This window comes from Cyprinus carpio, chromosome A3 (assembly GCF_018340385.1).
Source record: "Cyprinus carpio isolate SPL01 chromosome A3, ASM1834038v1, whole genome shotgun sequence".
NCBI lineage: Eukaryota > Metazoa > Chordata > Actinopteri > Cypriniformes > Cyprinidae > Cyprinus > Cyprinus carpio.
This window is the reverse complement of record NC_056574.1, coordinates 21,045,696-21,067,219: the sequence shown is the minus strand read 5'-3', so window position 1 is coordinate 21,067,219 and position 21,524 is coordinate 21,045,696. Positions and strand designations below refer to the sequence as shown.

General features: G+C 36.2%; 2 protein-coding genes across 4 annotated transcripts in view; both read right to left on the bottom strand.

The window, feature by feature from the left end:
* The window catches only part of LOC109048039 (septin-9-like), a 71,826-nt gene extending 61,299 nt beyond the window's left edge, over positions 1-10,527 (bottom strand). The window contains exons 1-2 of the mRNA XM_042732942.1: positions 10,248-10,527; positions 2,262-2,339 (exon numbers count right to left, since the gene is read on the bottom strand). Coding sequence (XP_042588876.1) covers positions 2,262-2,339; positions 10,248-10,272 — 103 coding nt within the window. The 5' untranslated portion in view covers positions 10,273-10,527. The remainder of the gene's footprint in view (positions 1-2,261; positions 2,340-10,247) is intronic.
* A 1,169-nt stretch (positions 10,528-11,696) lies between these two features.
* Positions 11,697-20,241, bottom strand: LOC109048063 (nicotinamide riboside kinase 1-like). Of its 3 annotated transcripts, none has more exons than XM_042723010.1 (11): positions 20,023-20,241; positions 19,845-19,935; positions 19,474-19,522; positions 18,717-18,882; positions 16,837-16,908; positions 16,643-16,749; positions 16,449-16,491; positions 15,021-16,367; positions 13,861-14,178; positions 12,766-12,911; positions 11,697-12,503 (listed from the first exon to the last, which is right to left on the bottom strand). In XM_042723010.1, the coding sequence occupies exons 1-7, from the start codon at positions 20,049-20,051 to the stop codon at positions 16,457-16,459; spliced, it is 549 nt and encodes a 182-aa protein (XP_042578944.1). In that variant the 5' UTR covers positions 20,052-20,241; the 3' UTR covers positions 11,697-12,503; positions 12,766-12,911; positions 13,861-14,178; positions 15,021-16,367; positions 16,449-16,456. The 3 variants fall into 3 exon arrangements, with proteins under 3 accessions (XP_042578944.1, XP_042578940.1, XP_018921299.1); XM_042723006.1 differs by having other exon boundaries at positions 16,449-16,545; positions 20,023-20,240; XM_019065754.2 differs by lacking the exons at positions 16,449-16,491; positions 16,643-16,749; positions 16,837-16,908; ... (2 more) ...; positions 19,845-19,935; positions 20,023-20,241 and having other exon boundaries at positions 15,021-15,330.
* Between the last annotated feature and the right edge of the window lie 1,283 nt (positions 20,242-21,524).

Here is a 21,524-nt window from a genome sequence, read left to right as displayed (position 1 = left end):
ATTTTCTAACCAACAACATGTCATGTGTGTTTAGGGCATAACATAAAGACAGAACATGTTGACATTTGCTACAGCAGTCACCAAAAGTCAATACAAACGATACATATTCTTAAAACCATAAATGAATCCACATGCCAAAGGCCATTTAAGAGTTAACAGTTTGTCAGAGAAACTCATATTCTCAGCATCATGAATTTCTTCCAAGGCTTAATTTGCTATGCGAAAATACATATTTTAAGTGTGTGTGTGTGTGTGTGTAATAAATATTATATAGTAATAAATATAACTATCATATATATTTTTATATAGCATACAGTACATTATGTGAATTTCAATATTTTATGCAATAAAATAAGTATATACATTGAGGATATAATGTAAAAAAAAATTTTGTTGTTGTTGTTATTTTATGCCTCTTCTCTAAAATGTTCTATTTTATGTTGTCTGATGGCTGACACATGAGCACACCAAAATCACTCAAGCACATGCACATAGACTACATGTAACCGCATGAACTCACACACATGCACAGTTTGAGGAAATCGGTTTCAGGTTTTATGTAAGAGTAAAACTGGGTTAAAAATGTAAGACCGCCTGGACACCACACAAACAAACATTTACTTTAATAAGCATTCTTTCTCCTGTGTGTGTCATTTGTGAACGTGTTTATGTGCATGCTTTGTTTGTGAAGTTTGTCAAGCAGATCTCTGGATCTTCAACCAGCCCCCATATGCAGATGTGCTGACTGTGCAAAAGCAGACTGTTCTTCCCGCTGTGAGAGGATGCTTCAGTGGTGAGATATCACAGCACAGCGCACACACGCAAGGTGTGAATGCTCACTCAACCACATATATGAAAAGACACATTTCCACAAATGTAAATGTCAGAAATCATATGCTTTGTCCACTGCAAGAGAATGCTTCCAAAAATACACCAACAGATGTACAACAACTGTGCAGCTCTTTGTGGTTTTTCTCTAGATATATTTAACCTTACTCAGAAAACAACCTATATACAAACAATCTATAGCTGCTGTAACCACTGTCCCCTAAGACCCAGATATGCACACACATTTAAAAACTTTTTACAAAAGAACACACATTTGTGTCTATTTATCATGAACCAGTGTGACATGTGACATACAGTTGTTTGAAAACAACAAAAATGTTGTTAATATGATTTTTGTTGATTTAAGATTGAGAGCTTTTCAGGGGTTACTTATCAATTTTTAAGATAAAATATGTACAAAGATTAATTAAGATCTACAGATCTGTTTTGTTTGTGTGTTTGTGTGTGTCTGCAGTGTTGCTACTCAAGGCTACTCAAACTACCACTAAACTGAAAATATTTATATAAACCATTATATTTATATATAGTGTTATATATACATAGACTATATAATATATATATATATATATATATATATATATATATATATATATATATATATATATATATATATAATTTTTTATTTTATTTTTTACCAATGGCAGCAAGAAACCGGATTATGAATGTGAAACTAAATGCCTTTATTAACTGTATACGTACATCTTCAAGCACTCCATAAACAGCTGTATTTACAAGCAATGTCAATCATAATTCAGAGCCTAATGTCTGATGCAGCAAAGTCTTTTATGAAAACATACATGTGCCCTAATAGTAATAAAACTAAATACAGACTATTATTAGTATTGTTGTTATTAATAATAGTTGTAGTAGTATTAATGTTAATATTTTAAATATTTCCTCTTATAAATGACTTATAACATGAACAACATAGCTGTCAAATGTCTTTTACATTATTTTTACGTTAAACAAATTTTCATCTGCCAATAATTCACCACACAAAACAAACTGTGTACAGCATAAACCACGTTCTTCCTTGCTGTATCTAATGTAATCTGGATCTTTTTTTTTTCTGGATAGGATTGTCCATGGTTTCTTGTCACACAACTTGTCTAGGATGGCATCTAACTAATTTGGTTGCTTCTACCAAAAAACTGTACATTTTGATTGGACACACTGCTTTTGACATCATCATCATCAACAACAACAACAACAGAGGTTCCTCCTCCTTTTAAAAGTATTCATTTTGCATGCTTATATGCTTAGATGCATTTCATTATTTGCACTTAACATTGTCGTTCCCTCCTGTCCAAGACCCTATCAAGGAAAACCTGCAAGCCATTTTTGGAGAACCACTGATTTGTGCATCACAGCAGCGAACATCAGCAAACCTGCGTGTGAATGTGAACACTTACCAGAACCAGTACCAGTAGGACTTGTTGCCTCTCCTCTCTCTGGCCTCCTCAGCCTGCCACTAGTGGACCTCGCAATGCCTGTCAACACAGAAGACATAATAGAAACACTTTTCAGAATGATCTGATTATAGGAGGAAGGATATAGAGCAAGATGTATTAGACACTGTGTCTAGAAGAAACGGAGCAGGGGGAAAGCAGATGTGTTGGGAACAGACATCAGTGCAATGAAGCTCGGCCCACTCAATTATGTGCCACATGTGTTTGTAAAATCAAGTCAGATGGGTCACAAACACAGAGACTAATCAAACACTGCTGTCTTTTGAAAATCAATTTTAAGATCACCAGGAGAGTGTTTAAGTGTCAGACAATGTACAAAAAGTGTTCCAGTTTTTGCAAAGTGATAGACTGAGATACAGAGATGACTCTAAAGGTCAAACTAAAGTCCCCTGTTTGCACAGGTTTGAACAGCAATCTAGGTCATGCTGTATGTGGTGCTACTGCTAAATGTGATCATTTAAAGAACAAAGATCAAACTAACTTCATTCCCGGTCGGCTCAACTCACAAAAGAATATATGTTCAGATGATTTTTCATAAAACTATAAAACATTATCAATTAAAATTTAGGACCAGTAATTATTTTATTTTTTACTTTGTTTTCATGATAATTAAGTACATTTTAACTTCTAATTCTCAAAACTGTAATGCAGTTACAGAATAATGCAGTAAAGCTTATTCTCATCACTGTAATTGTAATTATGGTACCACTCCTGACTGATTTTATTTAAAAAAAGAGAGGAAATAAGATGTCAAGCCTACTCATTCTGATACCGAAACAAGAACAAAACATGGTACTGCGATGAACCATTATTCTTAAAACAGATATACAAAAACAATAAACATAAAAATGTTCAAGATTTCTTTCGTTCTTCTTCAAGCAGGGGATAGAAAACATCTACATATCCCCCCAAACCAGGCCCCATCATCATACACAACAACACAGGTCACTAAACCCTAACGTTTTAATACATCTAAGAATGAAAAGTAAAAAAACACACACTTAGGTTAAGAAAAAACATTATTTGTGAATAACAGTTTTCACAACTTAGAGGGTTTTATGCAACTATCTGCTGTTTTCTTCTGTGAAATTTATCACTGAGAAATACTGCTATCTATGTCTGTTTGAATGCACATTCTTACAGGTCTGAGATTTTGCTGATACCAAGAAGCTGAAAAAAAAAAACATATATTAAATGTGTGAATTTCCTGTGTGCCGCTAACAAAGGAAATAATGAACCGACTCTGTGCTAGTCCCTACAAGCATAACAATTACTGCATTTCGCAGGGGACAAAGCATTAATTTGTTTCCATTCAGATGTGCATGCTTATTCATCATACTCTTTCTTGAAACAATGTGGTGAGTTGCTGAGTCAGTTTACTGTTCCTGCAGAGGAATCCTCCTAATAGTTCTGTGGTTGAATGTTTGGGCACCAATAAAACATCAACTGGCATGTCTGTTAAAGACTAAAGCATCCAGACACTTAGGGGCATGTGTCAACAGTATAACAAAATCAGTCATGCAAACATAGAGATGAAATCTAACAGATAAAATAGGCTGATTCAGAGGAACAGTGCCCTTGTACTGTTTCTAGCACAACGTTGCCAGTTCAGACTAAATCAGTCAAGCCCAGAGCAATATAAAGTGTTTTGGTTTACCTCAGCCTAGACGAACAGCTGCTCTTTGAGTTTATTTTGCATTATGAACTCAGGCTGTTACTATGATACTACAGTACTATGATGATTTAGTTCGCTATCTGTTGTTTTCTTACATTCATGAACCAAAATATCATTACTACTGTGTTTTTCATCAAGCCCTGAGAGACCCAATTCAGCAAGTCCAAAGATAAAAGCATAATGGTGTTGACATGCAATACACCACAGGCTAAATAACAGGAAATATTCACACAATGAAGGTAAAAGGTTGAGTGACAGAAATAACGTATCAGGTATACAATCTATATCATGTAACACTGTATATATTAAATTAAAAAGTGCCTTCAGGAGTTCATACATGACTGTGACTGACAAGCTGTCAATGTGTGTTCATTATGTTATGAACTTGCTGAAAGTGTCCTCTGTTTTATTGACACACTACAGAGATAAGAAAGGGTGAGATCATTTGAGTTGTTTGCTGTGTAAATATGAGGGGTCCCTGCACATTTGGACATGACTGAACAGGACAGCGTTGCTTAATGCATACGCTCAAATGTACAGTAAGGAAAATATTTATTTGATCCCCTGCTGATTTTGTAAGTCTGCCCACTTACAAAGAAATGAAGGGTCTGTAATACTTATGGTAGGTTTATTTTAACAGATATAGACAGAATATCAACCAAAAAATCCAGAAAAAAACACAATATATAAAGGTTAGAAATTGATTTGCATTTCAGTGAGTGAAATAAGTATTTGATCCCCTACCAACCAGCAAGATTTCTGGCTCCCACAGATTGGTTAGGTGCCCATGTTGAACACAGATTAGTCCTGTCTCTTTAAGAAGTTACTCCTAATGTCAGCTCATTAGGTTTATAAGACACCAGTCCACACAATCTGTATCTTCCATTCCAACCTCTTCTACTACCATGGGCAAGACCAAAGAGCTGTCAAAGGATGTCAGAGACAAGATTGTAGATCTGCACAAGGCTTGAATGGGCTACAAGAAGCTTGGTGAGAAGGAGACAACTGTTGGTGTGATTATTTGGAAATGGAAGAAATACAAAACAACCATCAATCGGCCTCGGTCTGGAGCTCTGTGCAAGATCATGCCTCATGGGGTAAGGATGATCATGAGAAAGGTAAGGCATCAGCCTCGAACTACACAGGAGAAGCTTGTTATTGATCTTAAGCCAGTTGGGACCACAGTCACCAAACAACACATTGGTAACACACTACGCCGCAATGAACTGAAATCTTGCAGCGCCAGCAAGGTCCCTCTGCTCAAGAAGCATAATGGTCTTGACATGCAATACACCACAGGCTAAATAACAGGAAATATTCACACAATGAAGGTAAAAGGCTGAGTGACAGAAATTTTCTTCATCAGCAAATAAATTCAGATTCTTTTAATTGGATTATCATAAAAATATACACCTTTTATTACTGTTAGTAATAACTTTGTGACTGCATTGATTTTACTTAAACTGAGAAGGCAGAAATTAAGCTTAATTAAACTAAAAGGCTTTAAAAAAAACATTGCATTACTTATTTGTATGAAAGGTAAATAAATCCAGTTATTTTTTTTCAGCCTCTAATCTATGTACTACATAATGCTAACTGTCTTTTTTTAATAATATTTTTTTGTTCTATTTGAAGGAAAATAAGAGGTTAATTTTGAAATCACTATTATTATGATTACATGTTTCAAATATTGGACATTATGCATTGTGTTTCCTTCTGGAGCATCAGTGACCTTCTGTAATACAGTAGTTGCGTATGAGTCCTTCAGTTGTCCTCGGTGTGAAAAGATGGATCACAAAATCATACAGTCATTGCTGGAAAGGTATCAAATACACAAAAGATGCTGGAAAACCAAAGAATCTGTGGGACCCGAAGGACTTTTCTGAAGAACAGTGGGCAGTTTCACTGTTCAGGACAAACAGTTGACTCATGAACAACTATCAAAAAAAAAATAATAATAATAATAATAAAAACAGCTGTAGATCATCCAAAAGAGTATATAGAATCAACCATATGTGAATTTTTGGAATGGGGTCATTTTTTTTTAATTGAACTATTATTTTCTCCCGTGGACTATAATATGTAAACGTCTTTTATGTGAAATATCTTATTCTGTGATCCGTTCTTCTTACATCACTAACTCAGTTAGCTGGATTTGATTGTTGGCGATTTGATCGCGTTCCAGAGGTGGGGGGTGGCGGGTCCGTTCACCTCCTCAAGCACGGGTCAAGAAGAAGAAAAAGCTAAAATAAAATCATGCCTTTTGTTTCTTCGATAGCCAAGTTCTCTAATTGAAACTGATACATCAAGAAAGAACAGGAAAAAATTGTGAGCGGCTTAGCACAGAGTAAACAGTATCTTAGTCAGAGAGACACTTCAGTTAAGTTTAATCTGAACTTTAAAGCTTAAATGAGTCAGTTTATCTCTGGTAAAATGTTTATCCAACCAACAACACACTGTTTAAATAAAAAAAATGTAGGTTAATTCCTCTGAAAAATGTAAACACTCTATATCTGTGGCGCTATCAAAACATTCCGAACATGCCTGACATAGCAACACCCACTCAACCAATGGTGTGAGTTTGGGGCGGGGCTATGTGTTTGACTGACCAATGAAAGATGGGGGAGTGTTTGGGAAGTTTGCTTGAATACAGTCATGATTTTTGCAGTTCTATGTGGTGATGCTAACAGAAATGCATAGCTTTGCAGGATGTGATAGTGACGGTAGATAATCTTTAACTCCTCGCCAGATTCTTAGCCGTACACACCATGTGAGACGAAGTGTCCATTATCAATCCATGACATTCCAGTGTCCGCATTCAGTACTCACTAAACTAACAGTCTTGAGTGACAAAGGCAAAAGTCATAAGATCAAACCATCTTTCAATTTCAGTGTCAAGTGCTGTCAAAGGAGATGTTTTAGCATGTGAAATGTGTGATATGGTACTGAAAATGACTGTGATCAACCCTCCAAGTCGACATGCCTCTGGAGCAAAGAGGAATTTCAAAGCTCTCTTGGCCTGGGCTAATTTCACAGGAGATTTGTGTTGCCACTGACTCACCTGTCAGCTCGACTGTGATGACAGGGCAGGCCAGGAAAGGGGAGGGAGGCAGAGAAGGAAAAGGAGCCAGATACTCATAAAAAAAAGTGCTATAGTTCAGAGTCTCTGTTGCCTCAGTAATCTCTGTTGGGCAATAATCTAAAATAAAGGATTGACAGAGATTCATTCATCCGCTCAAAATGATTCACTTCCAGATGAGACATGGGAGACATTTTCTAGCATTAATTCTTAAAGAATTTCACATGGGCAGTAGGCTACAGCATGCAATCCAACATGCAGAAATTCGGTTTTCACAGGGTAAACTTAACACTTAACGGTGTCCAACAAACAATGACTCATAACTGTTCAGGAATCAGAAGTTCATCCAAGCATTAAACTGTTGGAGAAAGAGCTGACAGTGTGTCGTGATTAATAAATAATCTGCGTGATTTACGCCGTCTATGCATGAACATGTCTAGCAGAGTCTTATTGTGCTGATGTTTGATTACTTCTTATTGTGAGTTACTGATTTACCTCAAGTGCTCAGGGTGTGTTACACGACAAAACACACATGTGCACATGCATTTCAAAGTGTCGTGTATTCTCAAAAATACATAAATCAATTAAACAAACTTAAAGCACTTATGATTTTAAAGGGATCGTTCACTCAATGAAAATTCTGTCATAATTTATTCCCTCTCATGTCATTCCGAATCTGTATGGCTTTCTTCTTCTGCAGAAAACAAAGAAGATATTTTGAAGAATATCACTTTTTTTCACACCATTTTCTTTCCTTCTATGGACAAAAGCAGTTGAAACATTCTTCAAATTGTCCAATAAAGTCATACAGGTTTGGAATAACAAAAGGGTGAGTAAATGATGAGAGAATTTAAATTTTTGCGTGAACTATCCCTTTAAGCACCATTGTTTTCTCAGTGGAGGCCAAGGTTGTACTAGAGGGATATTCTCTGAATGAGATCACATACGCTATGTGCTGCCAGAGAAGGAAAGAGGAAAAGGACTGATTACATGATCCAACATGTGTGTGCTAGAAGTTGGGTGTGCTGTGACAATGACTTTGGTAGGCCTGAGGAAACTCTACATTCCTGCAAAATCATTGTGTACACAGAGAGTTCAGCTTATGCGTCGAGATTATAGGGAAGAAACATGCGGCTGTTCTAAATGGAAGGGCCCTATGTAGCACTGCAGGCTTCGTTGCACAACAAAAGGGAAGCAGTGTGGTTAAAGATATGAGAACAAGCAATAAATGTTCTCTATACTACATAGTGTCTCAAAAAATTGGACTGTGAAAATGGTTGCACAAATGAGTTGCTGCAATCACTGTTAATGTATAGACCAGCCTTGAGGTTTTCTTCTAGGGTTGTAAGTTTCGTCTTTCTTCTAGGGTCTCACCAAAATTGATTTCTCAAAAGTAGAATACTAAAATCACTCTCATTCTGATTACATGCCTTCAAGGTCAGGAAAAGTAATTATTATAATGCTTAATATAAAAAAAAAAAATTTAAACCCCAAGATGGGGTGCAGGTTCTTGTGCTTTCTTTTTCATTCAGTGGATTTTTCAAACATTTCTGTATTTTAGATAGTTTAGTGCATATTTTAACTTGTTACCAAATATATGCTAAGGAACAGTACACTGTAAAATACAAAAAAAAAAGAATAATAATAATCATGTTATATAGAAAATATTGATAAGATTTCTCTAATAAAACCAAGAGATATGTTTCCCTTTCCTTTTTTTTAATGGAAACGTAAGCAATTTTGAGCCTTGAATTGAGGAACTGATTAAGCTGATAAAATTAAGGAAGAGTTTCTGCTATGTTTAAGTTTCTATTCATTACTATTGTGCAGAAGAGTAGAGCTTCTGGTTAGTTTGTGGATAACTGCATGTACTAACACTATAACGCATGATGCTTTGCTAAGGCCAGTGCACTTACAAGTTGTTTTCCTACTTGAGCTGTCTAGCTGTATACAGTCTTTTAATTGTACAAGATAACTCAAAATCAAATACAAACAGGCCTTACTCTAAATCACAGACTTTTGAGAAGGGGGGTGGGGCTGGTAGGTTAGGATGATTCCAAGGGCCCGATGAGGGAGAGGGGGGCCGGTGTTGTGCCCAATTCTGACCCCCTGCTAGATTATTACCCCCCTAGTATTGGTAGGTTTAGGAGTAGGTTTGGGGGAGGGGTTAGGATTAGGGGTGGGGTTAGGATTAGGCAATCAGGTAGCGATTTGAACGAGGGGGGTAAATAATTTGGCAGGGGGTCAAAATTGGGCACAACACCGGAATGCGATTTTTACAGAGGGCAACATCAACCCCCCAGAACGCGATCACGGAGGGGCCCAAGTCTATATGCTGTTCGGTGGGCCCAGAGACCATAGCGGCGCCCCTGTGTAATATTGTTTACCATACAAATGAAAAAAAAAAAACACCTTTCTTAGATAAATGGCATTTGGCTCACTGCGCTAGTGGCACGAGCCTACAAATTGTGCAAAAAAAATATAATAATAATAAATAAAATATTTCTTAGATAACTGCCATTTGGCTCATTGCGCTAGTGGCACGACACTACAAATTGCGCTAAGAAAAAATTCATAAAAAAAAACCTTTACTTGCGTCACACACGGCGTTGAACCTTCGTTTAAAAAGTGGACGTTCTTTTAGAATAGTCGACCACGCTAAAAGTCATGTTATAATTTGCTAAATTGTAATCACATTCTTAGGAAAATAATTTATCTGTTAAATAATTGTCCAAGACCCTAAAAAAGAGTCAGAAAGTACTGGACACGTTTATCCACAAAAAGATACACAAAATAATGCCAATAAACCAAGTCGAAAATGCATCTGACTCACCCTGATGGAAAATGCAGAGCACACGAGCCAAACTGTATCAGATTCTCATCTTAGTTAATTGAAATTATAGGTAGTCATTATTAATTCATATGTTAATTAGGCCTACATATTAAAGGCCTAACTATATTTAATTGCTTAAAAAATTATTTGTTTTTGTTTCCCTAACAATTTGCATAGGCCTACATATTGTGTAAGTTTAAACGTTTATAATAGGAAAAGAGTATATCACAGCGCCAAAAAAACGCCCTTTTCATGATGATAAGATCTAAGTTTATTGCTATTTTATTACTGCAAATGTCACGTCAGTTGTTGACACTAAACTTTCAGTGGTCCAGTACTTACCAGAGTATGTTTTCTTCATGTTCATGGGGTCTTTTTTATCCTGAGAATGTCGACTTTACTCTATCAGGTCCGTATCTGAGATTGCAACATCTGAAAAACGATCGATAGTTGCGTAGAATTTCTCTCTGGCTGTCCGCAAAACACATGGACAACGATCAAAATGTATTTTAAATCGTCCTTATACTAAACCAACTAAATCGGTTAGAACTAAACTCCCACACACCTCCAGCTTTACCTGTCCACACACACACACACACACACACACACACACACACACACACACACACACACACACACACACCTGTGTATAACTCCGCCTTATGGATAGAGATAAGACTATACACACACCTTAAGGTTTCACGCTGCAACTGCAGGAGTAGTTGACAAATAACATGGACATGAATGGTCTTTTTAGGTTAAATTGGTATGACTGTATGAGAAAATTGAAAATCTTATTTTAGATGTTCTAACAAAGTTGTCTTAAAAGATAGTTTCTTCTTATTTGTTTGTTTTTTCCCCCCCCACAACTTTTATTCTGTTAAAAAAGCAGTAAAAACACAAACAAGTTATGAAAAAGATATACAAATATCAAAATACATATTTCCAGGCCAGCAAATATTAATAAATTGTATACATTTTTAAGATTTAGAAACATGGTAATATTGACATTTTAATATCAGTCGTATTTTCAATCAGTCTTACTGAGTTATAACCCATGAGAGGTTCACGAGATGACTCACCTGGTTACAATTGTATGTCAACCAGTCAAGCTGTAATGCCGCTGTGGGGTTTTCTAAATGCTAGGGCTTTCAACATAAGCACCTGCTGGGAAATGCAGAATTTGTGTTTCAGGTTTTGAAAAGTGGTTCAGAACTTGTGTGAAATGTCATTATGGTTTAAGAGGTTGTTTTTTAAAAAACAACTGAGAAAAACTGCAATACACAAACTTGTTTCCTATGCTGTTAAAACCAAAACCTTGCACTGGTTACATGTTTCCAGTCAGTGTAAGCACACATTACAGCAAATGTTGGACTTTTTTTTTCTTTCGAGAAAATACTTTTTGAAATAGACATTTCCCAAGTACAGAATAAACTATTCTAAATGTAGTTAGACAAGACTGACAGTAAAATTGATTTGACAAGCATTTTTAAACACACACATTTTCTCACACATCCTCTTGTTTCTGGTAAAATTATCACAACAGTTTGTCCCCAAATGCTACTCAGATCTGAATAAAGCCATTTGACAAAAATGTACGTGCTGGTGGACTGAAGTGAGAATAGAGGTGAAATTCTCAGAAGGAGAGGCAGGTTTCCTCTAGAGGGGTCTTGATACTTACATGCCTCAGCACGGGAGGAAGTCTGCAGCTGTCTCAGAGAAGCACATTGTGCAAGCCCCCAATATAGACTTAGACCACAAGCCAAATAAAAGCACAGACTGAAACTGAGACAACATATTCAAATCCTGTTTTTTTTTTTGTTATGGGTGAGAGTGACATACATTTGCCATTGTTCTTGTAAAGCAAAACTTAAATGTTTATTACTGAATCTATACATTGAAGTTATTAAAATATTTACATCAGGTGTTTAAAGGCAACATCCACACTGAAGTATATTACACAATATGTAGAACCCACATACACGAATTCATTAATTGAAAACTGAATAAAAAAATGCATAGATAAAAGAGAATCAAAGTATCTACAGCCGAAACTGAATCACTCATATAATGCTAAAAATTTTGAGCATTAATGCAAAGCTGAAATAAATATACAAAATAAATCAGAAAAAAATATTTACAGAAAATAGAAGAGGACAGAAAATTCACTGCAAACAAAGAGACTGGCTCATTTATCTTAATCCTTGAATGTTGCCATATTTCAATAGGTCAGATTGAACTAAAGTAGGTGCGTGGGACTAAATGAGCTGAATCAGTCACAGCATTATGCACAACAGTACAAAAACAAGTTACTTTTTGTTTTATATATAAATATATGTTTATACACATACATCACATATGTGATTTTCCAGTAGCCTGGCATTATCCCCCCCCCCCCCGAAAAAAAATAAATAAAATAAAATAAAATAAAAAAAACACCCAGTACTAGGGATATTTGTGATACAGGGGATATGTATGAATGCCTTATATACACTCTGTCCTTCGTTGAATAGTCATGACCTCGTACACTCCATTGTTACACCTTTTGTCATCTTCGTCTACTTTCTCTTCTTCTCTTCTTTTGATCTGTTTCTTTATCTGGGACAAAAGAGGGGAACAATTCTACTTGATTATTAACCTCTAGACACATTTGCTAAAAAAATGCCTCTTGATATATAATACACAAGTATTGGTCAGAGACACTAAGTGTTTAAACATATGGCTGGAGATCAACAAAAACACTGCAACAGACAAATCTGAAATCAGCACTTTCCAGTGTGCATGTGTAATGCATTTACAAAGTTTCTGATGACCTTCGGATGTACAGACATGCAACCAGTTTTGGGTCTATCTCATTCACCTTGGGCACGAACCACACTCCAAACACAAGGAGTAACAGTAAGAGCACACTGCCAGCTGTCACAGCCGTCACTGGTATCAGTAGGTCATTCATGCCACCCGACTTTGAATTAGCATTTACAGAACGGTCTGGTTCGATCGATGGCTCTGGTAAGAGAAGTCCAAATAATTAAGGTACAGCCAAAACAGTATCAGCAGCTTCAAACTATAGCAATAGAACTATGCATGTGTTTATTTATTTATTTATTTATTTGTGTCACTAGCTGTACCTTCAGGATAGAAAAAGTACAGCCAAAACAGTATCAGCAGCTTTAAACTATAGCAATAGAACATAATATATATATATATAGATCCATATATATATATATATATATATATATATTCCTATCACGGCAAAGCTGAATTTTCAACAGTCATTACTCAAGTCCTGATCCTTCAGAAAACATCAGATATGCTGATTTGCTTCTCAACTAACATTTCTTTTTATTATCAGTCTTGAAAACGGTTGACCTGCTTCACATTTTTGTGAAAACCATGATAATTTTTTCAGGATTCTTTCATAAATAGAAAATTCAAAAGAACAATTTATTTAAAATATATTTCTTGTAACAATGTCAACATCTTTATTGTCACTTTTGATTAAATGGATCCTTGCTGAATAAAAGCATTAATTTATTTTTGACTAAACTAAAATAAACAAATAAACAAACTAATAATAAATACATAATAAATAAATAAATGGCTAGCTAACCCAAAACGTTTGAATGATAATGTAATGCAGGGGTGTCAAACTCAATTCCTGGAGGGCCGGAGCCCTGCAGAGTTTCGTTCCAATCCTGATCAAGCACTCATACCACGTAGTTTTCAAATAAGCCTGAAGGACTTGATTAATTGTATCAGGTGTGTTTAATTAGGGTTGAATCTAAACTCTGCAGGGCTCCAGCCCTCCAGAAATTGACTTTGACACCCCTGATGTAATGATAATGATAATGGTCTTAAATCATACTTATCACTACAGGCATAATGAATTCTAAATCGTCCGTAATTAAATACTGAAAATTACATGTCAAAAAACAAAACAGAAATGTACACTCACCATGCAGCAGAAGAAAAACACCTGATTCTGACATTTTACATTTTGCAGAGTTTTGCGACAGAATTTTGCAGGTGCACCAGTAGGCCCCAGTGTCTGTCAGTTGTAGGTTAATGATGTGTATAGTCAGAGTCTTGTTGTCATTTTCGACTTTAATACGTTCTTTGTAGTCTTCATGGGGAGTAATTTTCCCGTCTTTAATATTGTAGTAGAGGACGGATCGGCTGACCTCACGTCTGGTGAGCAGACTCACACCTACTGCTTCTTTCTGATGTTCAGGACACTTAATGGTGTAATTGTCACCTTTATATTTGACCTCAGCTAAAATGATTAAAGAAATAGCTTGGATCAGTTCACAGCATCCAAACAAACAGAAGTTAAGGTGTTTAGTTTGATAAAAAAAAAGGGTTGTGAGGGAGAAGAATCAGGTGTTTCTGGCACTAGTTCAGACACCAAAACCAACACCTGGACAGTGCTGATGAATGTTCCTGCATTAAGTCAAATATTTTCTTATCATCATTAGTAATTTGGCTTATTTTTGTACATCAGGTAAGTGCTATGTTGTCACTACATCTGACATTGACAGTTTACATGTTTTTATGCTTTAAAGGGATATTTTACCCCAAAATGAAAATTCTATCATCATTTATTCATTTACCCTCACACCATTCCAAACCTGTATGACTCTCTTCTGTGCAACATAAAATATGATATTTTGAAGAATGTTGGTGACCATTCACTTCTGTTTCTACAACAAGGACCACAATGGAAATAAGTGTGTAACTTTCTTGTTATCCTCGTCGGTTCTGATTAATGTATAATTGTCACTGTGATGGCATCTTGTTATGCATTTATTTCTGTTACTGTCTAATAAATTCAATTAAATAAAATTGTCCAATATGGAGAAAAAAAAAATTAAACACTGAGACATCTCTCAAAATATATTTTTTTATGTTCCACAATAGGTTTGGAATGACATGAGGGGAAACCATCATTTACAAACATAAAAAACAAAAATAAATGTATCACTGTCAAAGGATTATTTTCACTTCACATATAAGACTAGCTGTGAAGTAATCGAAAGTAGGGCAAATCTTAACTAATGTAAATACTGCTGCAACACTTTGTAACACACACATTACAAAAATGTACAAAGCACTGACCTGCACTTGCAACAAAGTTGGTGAGACAAAGAACAACCAACAGCAAGAAGATGACTTGCAGAGACCTCATTGTTATTGCAATCCTTCTCTTAGTCAGTGTGCTCCATCTAACACAGGAAATAAAACTTCTTCTGTCTGCACTGCACAAGTGTATTTATATGCGCTCCAGCCCACATCTTACATCACTGAACTTAGTTATAAAGGGACTTTGGCAGAAGGCTGTTGCCAACTCTCGCGAGACAAATGAGCAACCGCAGCTTCAAAAACAAGCCCAATATTATTAATTAATCATTATCATCAATATTATTTATTATTAGTTATTTATTACCAATAAATGAGCCTGCAACTTATTAAACTGAAACCACTCTTTTATTTGAAATGTAAAAACTGATGTTATTTTACAAAAATCTGCAAACTGCAACAAAGCGGGACGCACTCACTATCCACTCATCTCCGAACACCTGCAAGCAGAACAGGGTTGGAGAGATGGAAAATGAGATGAAGACAAGAGCTTTAAGGGGGAGATGTAACATAGCAACATATTTATATGTGGGCTTATGAAAAAATGGGCTAATAAAATATATTCAAACCAAATGCATATACTGTTAGCATCAGTATAGGCCTACTTGTTTTTTATTATAGCCCATGATAATTAATACATTACAAAAACATTGTAAAAATTAAAAAATGTACCTCATAAAAGAAAGTCATTCCACTCCTCTATTACGTCTACTACATCACTTGGATTACAGTGTCACACAACTTCATGTTGAACGTGATTTTTCTCCAATGAAGGGGCATTCCGTTTGACGAATTACCCTACTGCATTTATACTATTGCACTGACTGGTTACTGTGAGCAGACAGAGTGTCAGTCAATGCAATGGAGAATATGACTATCATGAAGGTAAAGAAACGAAGTTGCTTGTCAGATTGTCCAAACAAGCAACCATTTTTTTTTTTTTTTAAACAGGCTAAGTGTCACAACTACACACTGTCCATCATAACTGACACTTATACATAGTATCTGGAAACTGTATATTGTATACACGGTACACTTGTAAATAACATATCTGTACATTCATTTAAACATTCATGTTTTTCTCTATATTTCTATATATAGTGCATTATTTATTTTTCTGTTTTTCTTATATCATTGTTATCTTGTATTTACTGTGTAATTCTATGTATGTTTGCACTTTGTGTGTACTTCTGCACTGGAAGCTCGTGTCGCCAAGTCAAATTCCTTGTGTTTGTAAACATATTTGGTAATAAATCTCCTCCTGTTTCTGATTCTGATAGTATACTTGCAGAAACAGACAGCTGGAAAAACGTTGGTCCTTAAAATCTGGGAATTAAATTCAGACAGAGAAAGAAATGAATGAGCGTAAATGGCAAAATCATATAAGTGTGCTGCTGAACTACTCACGTGACAACTCATCTCGGTATAACCATAAGCATTTCCCGAATGTCTGCAAGAACAGTTGAGAGCAACGTCTCACTCTTCTGTGTCCCATCCAGAAACACTGTATGAAGTGCAAAGACCTCACTCACACAATTCACCACAATTCAAAAAAGTGACTGAAGTCACTGTGCTTATTGAGTGTTCAAATATTACAGTACCCATGTCATTTACAGTTTCTTCCATCACTTTTCTGTTTTTCAAGTACATGGGCCAGACATATCCATCAAAGTAGCCTGGTGGATCTGGAGGCACATAGACTCTTGAGCTTTTGATTAGAAACAGAAAAAGGTGATGGTGTCAGCCAAAACAATAATGGTTCATCAAACTCATCAAACAGGAGTCTCGTTCCAACCTTCTTCTCTCTTTACATGTCTCATAAGGGATCTGCAGGAAGTACCTCTTGTTGATCAAGCTATTAAGTGGCCTGGAAGTACAACATGGATTGATTAAAACACATTAAACTGTTCATGATGGTGCAATCCATGTTAAAGTATGTTTAAAGGGGTCATATGACATTGCTAAAAAGAACATGTGGTTTAAGGTTCAAAAAACATATTTTACAAACAACGTACATTATTGTTTCTCCTCTATGCCCCACCTTTCTGAAACGCTTCGATTTTTACAAAGCTCATCGCTCTGAAAAGCGAGGTGTGCTCTGATTGGACAGCTATCCAGTGCGTTGTGATTGGCCGAATGCCTCAAGCATGTGACGGAAGTGTTACGCCCCTTAACATACTGTGATGCTGAGTCCTGGCGTGACGAGACAAAAACAATAAAACCCATTACAAACGAGGCATTTGTTGCATCCAGTGGGGACATATTTACTGATTACAATGACTTATACTGTCTTTTTGTGTGTTGCTTTGCGTATCGCGCCACGTAAACGTAAAACCATGTCTGCATTCGTGATCGGAGAAACAACAAACCCTACTCTACACTGCTCAAAACTCGCTTTTGAATCATCAGTGGCAAATTCTTTAAATATAAAAAAAGTTCTTACAGGCTGTGAGTCAGAAGCGCCAGACTGTCCTTGCAAAGTTGGAATTGCCCCACTTTATAGAAACAGCCTTTGTGTCACAGACGCAACGTAGGCTACTGGTTCAGGAAACAGTCCTTATCCTCCATAAAATGTGCTGCACACATCTGAATATTTGGGTTGGACTGTTCTGGAACAGTGTTGAAATACAACTTCACTGATTTCTAGTTGTGTCCTCTTCTGGAAGGCCAAACAAAGTATTTTCGCTTTCACAACGAAACACAGCGTCTCCACGACATGGCGCCAGCGGCAACAGCCAGAATAAAAGTTATGCCTTCTTTCTTTGCATGAACATTTGGGCAGCGTTATGCAAATCTTCCCACACAGTGACGTAGAGATGTGGGGGCGTGTTTCAATGAGCCGTTTCAGGAGGGTGTGGACGAGTCTTAACTTTTATACAGAATATCTCTTTGGATTTATGACTTTAGTCTCTGCAACTTTACAGATCTTCTTTATGCACCAAGAGCTTGTAACCCTCCAAAGAGAAAGGAAAAATGTAAATTGCATCATATGACCCCTTTAAGTGACCCCACACTTCTGAATAATGCAATGGAAATGTTAAATTTTTTGCAATACTCATGGAGTATTGCAAATATGTGAATACCTCAACATCTTAACATACCAGGTTTTAATTAAAAATTGTTCAGTGATGATCTAAAGCATTCCCTTTTGATGTGACAACCAAAAAAAAAAGTGCTTTATGTATGTGCACTGATCAGTGTTTATAAGTCAATTACAGTCTAAATTAAATCTTTCCATCATATAAACTAACTGTGTCTCTTCAGAAGACTCGTTGCTCAATTCATATGGATTATGTTTACAATGACTTTATGAACTTTTTAAGAAGCATCAAAGTTTTGGTTTTGGTTTCACAGACCTTCTGTGAAATCTGTCAGGTGTTATTAGATCTAAAATCTTCATTTGTGTTTCCAAGATGAAAGTAATTGTACAAGTTTGGAACAAAATGAGGGTGAGTAATTGACTACAGAATTTACATTTTTGGGTGAACTATAATGTCACAAATTTGTCATAAAAGATCTTTTGCATCTGATGAGGAGATCATTTTTTTTTCTCCAAGACTGATAGAGTTCTGTCCCATCTTGTCTTTCAAACCATAACAACTGTCCAAAAACTTTCACCTGTATGACTTCCTCTTCATCTTTCATAAAAGGCAGATAGTTACTCAGATAAATTACCCATGATTAAAAATGAGGAATCCTTCCACTATAAGAATAAACACACTGGATAGCTCAGATGCTGTGGATTTCACTGCATGACCACGAGACGTCATGAAGCTCTGAGGATCCTCCTGCCACAAGCCAATGTCTGCCATCATCTTGTCCATGTGCAGGGCGTCCAAAGCTGCAGAGAGTTTTGTAAAAAATGATGTAGGGTTAGGAATGTGTAATTTTTTTTTCTTCTGTGAAACAGGTAAAATGTGTCCAGAAGAGTTATCATAGTTTAAGTGACAATGACAAATTATAAACCGCATAGGAAAAATGTCTATTCGATTTTTAACAAAAATGACATTTGTTTTACCCCACAGACTAGGTTTGGAAAAAAAATGTCATTCTGAAAATATCATTATTTTTCAACTAAATAACACATACTCTCTATCTACAGGCCTTATATTCACATTATATATAACTGTGATGTTCTACAAAACAACAAGCTTTAAAACATTTTTTTCCCGCTTACTGCTAAAAAAAAATTAGATCACTTTATTGTGAAATCCGTTTTCTCTCAGGTTCATCACCAGTGTAAGCTTTATGGTCAATACGTCAAATACGTCCACTTTTCAACGTAGTCCATAGTTACAACAAAAATGTATCTTGGCTTTTCCCCCACTCTACCCTATATAAAACAGTGTTTTGCGAAACAGGACAACTGCCATGTTGAGAGACATTAAACAGAAAAGCAAAGCTAAGTAGCAAATAAGAGAACTGTTCTTACTGTCATATTGCTTAAAGCCATTGACATCAGCAGGGACCACGGAGTCATCCTGAGAAAAAAAAAAAACACAAATTAACAAGAATTTATCATTTACATCAGGGGGGTCAAACTCAAGTCCTGGAGGGCTGGAGCCCTGCAGAGTTTAGATTCAACCCTAATTAAACACACCTGATCCAACTAATCAAGTCCTTCAGGATTAACTGAAAACTACATGGTATGTGTGTTGGGCCAGGGTTGGAACAAACTCTGCAGGGCTCCGGCCCTCCAGGAATCGAGTTTGACACCCCTGCTCTACATGTTAAATGACTAACTGATCTACTTGCACAGAGAATGGCAAATGAACAAACAAATAAAGTGGCTGTGGTAGGTACCTTGAAAAAGTTGTCTTGAGATATAACACAGCTGTTTTGCAGAAGCTCCTGGAGGCTTTTACTCAGAGTCGTCTTTCCTCCATTTGTCATCCTGCCAAGTCGATTCATGTATAATTCACATATGCGGGGACTGAACATGGGACAATATTTGAACTTTATACGCGCTTAGTTTACTCACCCACCAATTCCTAAGATTAATTTTCTCATTTTAAATCAGTTTTTTCAACGTATGTTTTCAACATTTAAACTTTTGTTAAGCAGCGACATGCATGCATTTAAGACTATACATTAAGATTAAGAGTATACATTTGCAAACGGTTAGTTAGTGGACTTCAGCTCAACTAACTGAAACTCGTGTCTGGTGCAGCTCTTCTTCGTTGTTCACTTACCGATCAAAACTGCTCTATAGCGCCGCCTGCAGCGCTGGGCGCTCACTGGAGTACAAAATATCCAGTATTAAAGGGTTACTCCACCGCAAAATGAAAAATTTGTCATTATTCACTTACCCCCATGTCGTTGCAAACCCGTAAAATCTTCGTTCGTCTTCAAAACACAATTTAAGATATTTTGGATGAAAACAGGTAGGCTTGAGACTGTCCCATAGACTGCCAAATACATAACAGTGTCAAGGTCCAGGAAAGTATGAAAAGCATCGTCAAGTCCATCTGCCATCAGTGATTCAACCGTAACATTATGAAGCGACGACAATACTTTTTGTACACGAAGAAAACAAAAATAATGACTTTATTCAACAATTCCTCTCCTCTGTGTCACTCCAAATCAGCGTAGCGCCATTTTGACAAATCTGACTAGTACACAAGCGCTCTTTGTTTCAGCCGCGCCACAAGGATATGTTTTTTACGTGTATTTATGCTTTGGTTTGAAAGCAGACAGCACATCGGCGCAACGTGGCTGACACAGAAGAGTGTACGTCCTCTGCATACTGCACAGCACAGCCCTGTTTTCATCCGAGATATCTTAAATTGTGTTCCGAAGACGAATAAAGCTTTTAAAGGTTTGGAATGACATGGGGGTAAGTGAATAATGACAAAATTTTCATTTTGGGATGGAGTATCCCTTTAATGCTAATTAAAGGGATAGTTCACACAATAATTACAATTCTGCCATCATTTAATCAAACTCATATTGTTCAAACCTATATGACTTTTTTTTTCTTTCTATGAAACACAAATTAACATATTTTAAAAGAAGTCTCAGCAATTTTTCTCCGTACAATGGAAATCAATTGGCTCCAAGATTGTTTGGTTACAGATATTCCTCAAAATAAATAAATAAATAAATAAATCTTCTTATGTGTTCCACGGAAAAAATGTCATGATGACAAAATGTTCATTTTTGGGTGAACTATCCCTTTAAGGCTTTGATCGATCTAGGTCTCATATCGTAGATAAACCACATAAATGTGCTTGGAAGAGACATAATGCATTGTGTTATTCTGTAAAACTCCCACCACCATTAAAATCCACAGTCTGTCTAGAAAGCACAAAAATACAGACAAGCAGAGGGAAGTGAAACTTCTCAGTGCCGTTAGACTTTATTATATCAGCAATTTAGGAACACCAATCAAGTTGGAACTAATTTTATAATATCAACACAAATGAAGACAAAGGATAAACAAAAGAGATAAAACACAAAAGATACTGCTTCTTTTTCAGTTTT

What these genes read in the sequence shown, in the direction of transcription:
- LOC109048063 (XM_019065754.2), bottom strand. Translation starts at nt 15,090, where the DNA reads ATGAGGTCTCTGCAAGTCATCTTCTTGCTGTTGGTTGTTCTTTGTCTC. An exon ending in CAACTTTGTTGCAAGTGCAG is followed by an intron (nt 14,179 to 15,020) that starts GTCAGTGCTTTG and finishes TAATCATTTTAG; the next exon opens with CTGAGGTCAAATATAAAGGT. An exon ending in GAGTGTGGTTCGTGCCCAAG is followed by an intron (nt 12,504 to 12,765) that starts GTGAATGAGATA and finishes CTTTTGTCCCAG; the next exon opens with ATAAAGAAACAGATCAAAAG.